General features: G+C 34.3%; 2 protein-coding genes across 7 annotated transcripts in view; one reads left to right on the forward strand and one right to left on the reverse strand.

Moving 5' to 3' along the window:
* LOC107625363 (probable inactive shikimate kinase like 1, chloroplastic) overlaps positions 4919-6559 on the reverse strand; it is a 7697-nt gene continuing 6056 nt past the window's right edge. For 3 of the 4 annotated variants that reach the window (XM_021115885.1, XM_021115883.1, XM_016327987.2), the window contains one exon: positions 4919-5251. In XM_021115885.1, the coding sequence (XP_020971544.1) occupies positions 5183-5251 (69 nt within the window). In that variant the 3' untranslated portion in view covers positions 4919-5182. The remainder of the gene's footprint in view (positions 5252-6559) is intronic. The other variant, XR_002357544.1, reaches the window with a different exon arrangement.
* The window catches only part of LOC107625364, a 5422-nt gene continuing 4123 nt past the window's right edge, over positions 5261-6559 (forward strand). Inside the window, exons 1-2 of one of the 3 annotated variants that reach the window (XM_016327988.2) lie at positions 5267-6011; positions 6389-6515. In XM_016327988.2, coding sequence (XP_016183474.1) covers positions 5653-6011; positions 6389-6437 — 408 coding nt within the window. In that variant the 5' untranslated portion in view covers positions 5267-5652 and the 3' untranslated portion in view covers positions 6438-6515. Of the gene's footprint in view, positions 6012-6374; positions 6516-6559 lie in introns of those variants that run through there. The other 2 variants (XM_016327989.2, XM_021115886.1) reach the window with 2 other exon arrangements.

Here is a 6559-nt window from a genome sequence, read left to right on the forward strand (position 1 = left end):
ATAGCAAAATAAATGTTGTTTGGATTATACTACTCAAAATCACTTTTAGATGAAAAATTACCAAAAGAGACATCAATTTAAATAATTTTTTTTATATGTATGCAAAGTCAGAACACTAACAAAAATAATATAAAAAATATTTATCATATAAATAAAATAAATACAATAAAAAAATGAAAGAGAGTACTATAAATTTTATAATATCAAATAAAAAAAATATTCTATAATTTTTCTAGTACTATTAGTACTCTTTAATTTAGTATTATTTTAGACTATAAATTTTCATTATTTATGGCTCTATTGTTACTTATAATTAATTTTTTATTTATTTTGTCCTTTTTTATAGAATCATAGTTTATATTATACAAAATTTTGATAATAAACGTAGTATATAATAATTATAATTACAAATTTTACAAAGTCAAAATAAAAAATAAAAAATTTAATATAAAACAAAGATAGAGTACATCAAAGAATAGAAAAAAAAATCATATAAATAAAAAATAATAAAAATTCTATAAAACCAACAACATATATTATATGAATAAAAAAATTACAATAAAAAGTAAATAAAATTCACATGAATAAAATCAAATAAAAAAATAAAAAATTTCATACACAACATAAATACAATGCAGTAAAGGATAAAAAAAATTCATATGAACAAAAAATAATAAAGTATCATAAAATTAATAAAATACCTGAAAAATTAGAACACTGAAAAAAATTCAACAACATTTGTCATATGAATAATAGAAATACAATAAAATAAATAAAAAATTATATGAACAAAGCCAAATAAAAATAAAAAAAGACTTCATAAAAATATACATATAAAGAATAGTATAGTCACCAAAAAAAAAATATAAAGAATAGTATAATAAATGATAAAAAATATTGATATAAAAGCATAACATGAGAAATTAGAATACTACACAAATAATATAAAAATATTTATCATATAAGTAAAAAAATTACAATAAAAAACATAAAAATTAAAATATGAAAGAGAATACTAAAAATAATAAAGAAAATTAAAATATTCATTTTGCTAGTGATTGAAACAAATCTGAAAATGAAAAACTATGAAGAACTACAAAGAACTATAATAGTTACTGGTATCTTTTTTATAGAAGAAAAATCAAGTGCTTGGGAAACAAGCAACTTCCACCATCATTGCAGAAAATCATTCAACTTTTCGGAAGGATTGTGCATCATCAACAAGAAAAGCATAAAAGCCAAGGAGGATTATGAAGGACTAAGCAAGAGGATACCAAAAGGTTGTATCGTTGCTTAACTGTTTATGCCTTGAAGTGCTTTATTTGAAAGTCTAATTGTACCCTCTCTCTGAGTTGTTTACCCCTTTTCTGCATTTTGTCTTCTGTTTTTCCTAATTTTCAAAATAAATGTTCTAGTATAAGTGTCTGTTTCATTTTCATCTACTTAAAAGATGTGTCTTGTGCCCCTTTTGATTCAATAAGAGAAAATGTTGAAATAGAAGCGAAATTGTCCAATTTGATAGGAATAAGATTAAAGTTCAGTGGTGGTAATCGTTTGATTAGTTGATAAACTCAATAATAAAAGTTGCAAGGGAGAATATTTCTTTCAAGTATAGACTTAGTTGTTGCTATGGACCTTCAATTAATAAATATCCTTAGAAAAAAAAAGAAGAGCAAAAAAGAAAGAAAGAAAAGCCAAGAATTGGCAACAAAAATGAAAGAAACAAATAAGAAAGCTAGACACCAATAACTTGGACCTTAGGACACATGCCTGTGGTGTCTTTGTATTAGGATCTGCTTGGATAATTAGGTTCTGAGGAGTACTTTAAAACTTGGTAACTTGGATTAACTAATCCGGGATTATCAACCGAAAATCCACTATCAAGAGAAACCTAATTACAAGACATTTAGTAACCCAAAGAGGTGTTGGACATCAATGTTCTTAAGAAGAATTGTGAGTCAAGTGTCTGTAATGAAGAGATGTCAAGTAAAATTGAGCCAAAGAGCTGCTGCAACACTTGACACTTAGCTACAATTTAGAAATAAGTTTCTGAAGCAAAAGAAAGAAAGAAAAATCTAACAAGGATCAATAAAGAATAAGGTTTTATAGCAGAAACTTTAGTTAATACTCAAAGAGACATTTCACATTTGGAAGTTGATAATAATTGAGCTGCATTCTGTCTGCATAAAACCCCATGAACCAAATTCAATCACCTGCTAATAAGGACATATATGCTTATCTGTTTTCATTTTTTCTCATGGTTTTGTACTTGCTTGGGGACAAGCAAGATTTAAGTTTGGTGTTGTGATGACAAGTCATCTTATGCTAGTTTTACTAGCAATTTTCATTTGTTTTCATTAGGTTTCATACACTTTCTTGCACAATAAGTAAGTAATTGGAGTGGAATTTCATGTTTATCTTGATTCAATCAAACATTATTAATTTTATACAAAATCATGAGATTTATGTAAGAATTAGGTGATTATTATGAATGATGCAAAACCTTATGATTTTGGTGAGACTTTGATTGCATGTTTGGTTGATTTCAGGTGAAAAAATGAAGAGAAAAAGGGACAGTGCAGAGTAACGCTGCGTTCAAATAAAGAACGCTACGCTCTCTAGCGACGCGCACGCGTGCATGATGCGTACGTGTGGATGTAATTGGCGCTCGTTTGCAAAGAGAGTGCTACGTTACCTAAATGAGCGCCTGCGACAAAATTTAAATTTGGAATTGAAGTTTTGCAACCGACGCGCACGCGTCGATGGAGCATCTGGGATGAAGCACGCAAACGCGTGGGTGGCGCGGAAGCTTGGTATTGACATTTTGCCACCCACGCGCACGCGCAGAGGATGCGCACGCGTGGGGAGCGTTCATGGCGCGAACGTAGCGCTTGTTTAACAAACGCTACCAGGGACGTGCACGCGTGAATGGTGCGCGCACGCGTATGTTACGCCTACGCGTCGGTGAATGAGCGTTACGCTCACTTTCAGAACGCTACGTTCCCCTGGAAGCTGCAACCAAGTACCCATCTCTGACCCACTTCATCAAAGACCAAAAAGCCCACTCCTAGTACTTGATGACTGAAGTGGAAAGTGTATAAATAGATGAGAATTTGATTTCATTAGGATCCTTTTATCCTTTTTTTTAACCTCTTTTTACCTTCTTTTTATTTTTCCTTTTTAGTTCTGTTTTAGGAGTTCTGAGATCTGATTTTATTGGCTTTCTATTTTTCTTTCTGTTCTTCATCTTCTGCATTTTTTTTCTTTTGGTACTAGAGCAATGATGAACTAAACCCCAATTTCATTAGGGGGAGGAGCTCTATTGTAATTACAATGAATCAATGAAATTCTTCTTCTTCTCAATTCAATTGTGTAGCTATTGGGTATCTTCTGTTTTGATTTTGAGTTATTCATTCCGGAAGGGGGTTTAATTCAGTGAATGCTTGTGTGAGCCTCAGAAGAGGAATCACTTGCATTAGAATTTGAGCTCTATCCTTCACTACTATCTTGATCAACACTATTCGGGAGGAATTGAGATCCTGAGAGTTAGTGTGGCATATGGATGAGAGATATGCACTTAACCTCTTCTCATGACAATTAGATCAAGGAATTGGCAAGATTGATTGTGATTTGAGAGATTGGATTGCCAAGAAATTGGGATCCAATCAATTTCAATCCACCATAGATCTACCAAATGATTGAGAAAGGAGTTGAGACAAATTTGATTCATGAAGGATTACAGTATCTCCAATCCCTGATGAATCACTTTATTTGAATTTTCTTCACCTCAGAGTTTCTGATTTGCTGCAGTTTACATTCTGTTTTGATTCCTAGTACCCAAATCCCTTTATTATTCATGCAATTTAAGTTCCTGGCAATTTAGATTCTGCAATTTAAATTTCTTACACTTTAAGTTTCAGTTATTTACCTTTCTTGCAATTTAAGTTTCAGCTCTTTTACTTTCTTGCACTTTAAATTTCAGCCATTTAAAGCTTCCTGCAGTTTATCTTTATGTCAATTTACATTCCGCCTTCTAGCTTTCTCACAATTTACTTTCTGTTAATCAAATTTCACTCAAATCATCAACTGTCTGCTTAACTAAATTCATCACCCAACTAAAATTGCTCAATCCATCAATCCCTGTGGGATCGACCTCACTTTTGTGAGTTTTACTACTTGATGCGACCCGATACACTTGCCGGTTAGTTTGTGTGGAATCGATTTTCCTTCATCATATAATTGTGGTCCAAAAATGATAAAATTTTAGTAAATTGAGGATTAGATTAAAATCTTACAAATAGATTGGATAAATGTTTAGAACTAAATCCAAGTCAAGAACTGATTTTACCGGATTCAAGTACATTCGAGGAGAACAAACTAAAGGGAGCAACAAGTACAAGGATTTTCGTGGTTAGAAACCATTTATAGCCAGGCCCATTAAGGATAAAGGCCCATCAAGGATGACCTCTTCCACTTATCCGACCTCTTAAGAAGTTGAACACGACAAAGAGGTCCAACCTTACTTATCTAAATAAGTAACTACCTCTTCCAAATCTCTCATACTATCTCTATCTCATATAAGGAGATGATCGTAACATACTCCCAAAATAAAAGGTACGATTGTCCACCAATAAATGTGGAACTACTAAAAAAGGTGGTTATCTATTCTACTATAAATACACTGACACCTCTCAAATATATTCAAATCCCAATCAACTAAAAACCTACTTAAAACCCTTGCTAACTTAAACATCGAAATCTCTTACAGGTACCATCCCCACCTCCTCATGAGGAATTCGGACGGCAACATCTCAACTCCAGTACAAGTCGGACGATGCCCCTAAAAAAGCCTTGACCTTACGTTCAGGCCCAAAAACAACCCAATTTCAAATAACAATCGTAATAAAAACATTAGGTGTTTACTCGATTTGGGAGGTGTTATTTCCAAATTTTCTTGAGCATTTTGGAATGTTCCAAGCTTGCTTGTCGTGTTTGTGCAACTGTTTAAAAGAGCATAATCACTACTAACGGTTTGTTATGTAATGATCCGCCACTCTCATAGTGTGGAGCTATATATATAGTAAAAACAATATATAGTAACAAATCCCTTGGTACATATTTCAGAGTAAAACAACTAATCGAAAGTAATTTCAAGATAAGACATGAAACAAGCCATGTTTGATTAGAACGGTCTTGCAGCTTCTTCCAGCATCTTCTTCACTCTAGTCAACTTCTGGATCTCCCTTAGCGCCTAAAATCAATGAGATATTGAGAATTACAATACTAATCAACCAAAACATAGCAGCATTAAGTCAATTTGGATAGTTTAAAAATGGTGGCGAACACTAATTCGGTAGCGGTGGCATCAGAATAAAATCACGGCGGTTGTGAAGAAGCATAATATCCAACCATGACCATTTTGTCAAAACATTCATACACTTTCAAACAAGACAGGAGACTTTCTTTCTTCTGGGTAGGCATGGCAAAAATTCTCGGTGGGGCGGGTATCCACGGGGATTTACCCGCTGGAACGGATATGGGGATGATTTTTTACCCGTAGAGACGGACCCGTAGAGGTCCCCGCCCCATAGGTGACCCGTTAAATCTCTGTATATATAAAAAGCCTAAAATACCCTTATATATATAACATATATGCAATTAACCCTAGCCGTCATTCCCCCAATTGAAATCTTGCTTCAGACTCTTCACCCTCAGCCAGTCAGCCTCTCCTCTGTGTCCTCTCATGACGCACGCCGCTCACCGCCGACCGCCACCTCCCAGCCCCTCACCACCACCTCCCACTCCCTCAGTCCCTCATCGCCACTTGTCGAGGTCATGGTCACGCTCACCGCAGCAGGGAGTGCGTCTTCGCGTCGAAGCCTCTTTGCGTCGGAGCCTCTTCGCGTTGGAGCCTCGCCGTGTCTTCGCCGGTCGTCGCGTCTTCGCCAGTCGTCGCGGGTAAATCTCCAGTCTTCACTGTTCTTCGTTGGTCTACACGTCTTCTCCGTCAGGTAAGTCATTTTTTACTTTGATTTTTTGAAACATTTGTTATAATTTCTGGAGTTAGGGTAATTATATTATATATATTTGATGCTGATTCTGATTTCTATGATTTTTATGCTGATTATATTTTTATTTTGATTCTTTTTTATGCTGATTCTGATTTCTATGATTTTTATGCTAATTTAATTTCTGATTCTGATTTTTATGAGTTCTATGCTAATCGTAGTTTTTGATTCTGATTCTTTCTTATCTGATTCTAATTTCTATGAGTTCTATTCTAATTATACTTTTTTATTCTGATTCTTTGTTAGTTACAGCAACAGTGTTATAACCCATTATTGTGGATTTATGTGATTTTGATTCTTTCTTAGTTACACAATAGCAGTGTTACAGTAGCATTGTTATCTAAAACGGAAGAAATTGGAGTGCATTGAGCTGACAAGTGGCAATGAGGGACTGAGGGGGTGGGAGGTGGTGGTGAGGGGCTGGGAGGTGGCGGTCGGCGGTGAGCGGCGTGCGTCATGAATGGACACAGAGGAGAGGCTGACTAGCTGAG

This window comes from Arachis ipaensis, chromosome B02, assembly GCF_000816755.2.
Source record: "Arachis ipaensis cultivar K30076 chromosome B02, Araip1.1, whole genome shotgun sequence".
Classification (NCBI taxonomy): Eukaryota; Viridiplantae; Streptophyta; class Magnoliopsida; order Fabales; family Fabaceae; genus Arachis; species Arachis ipaensis.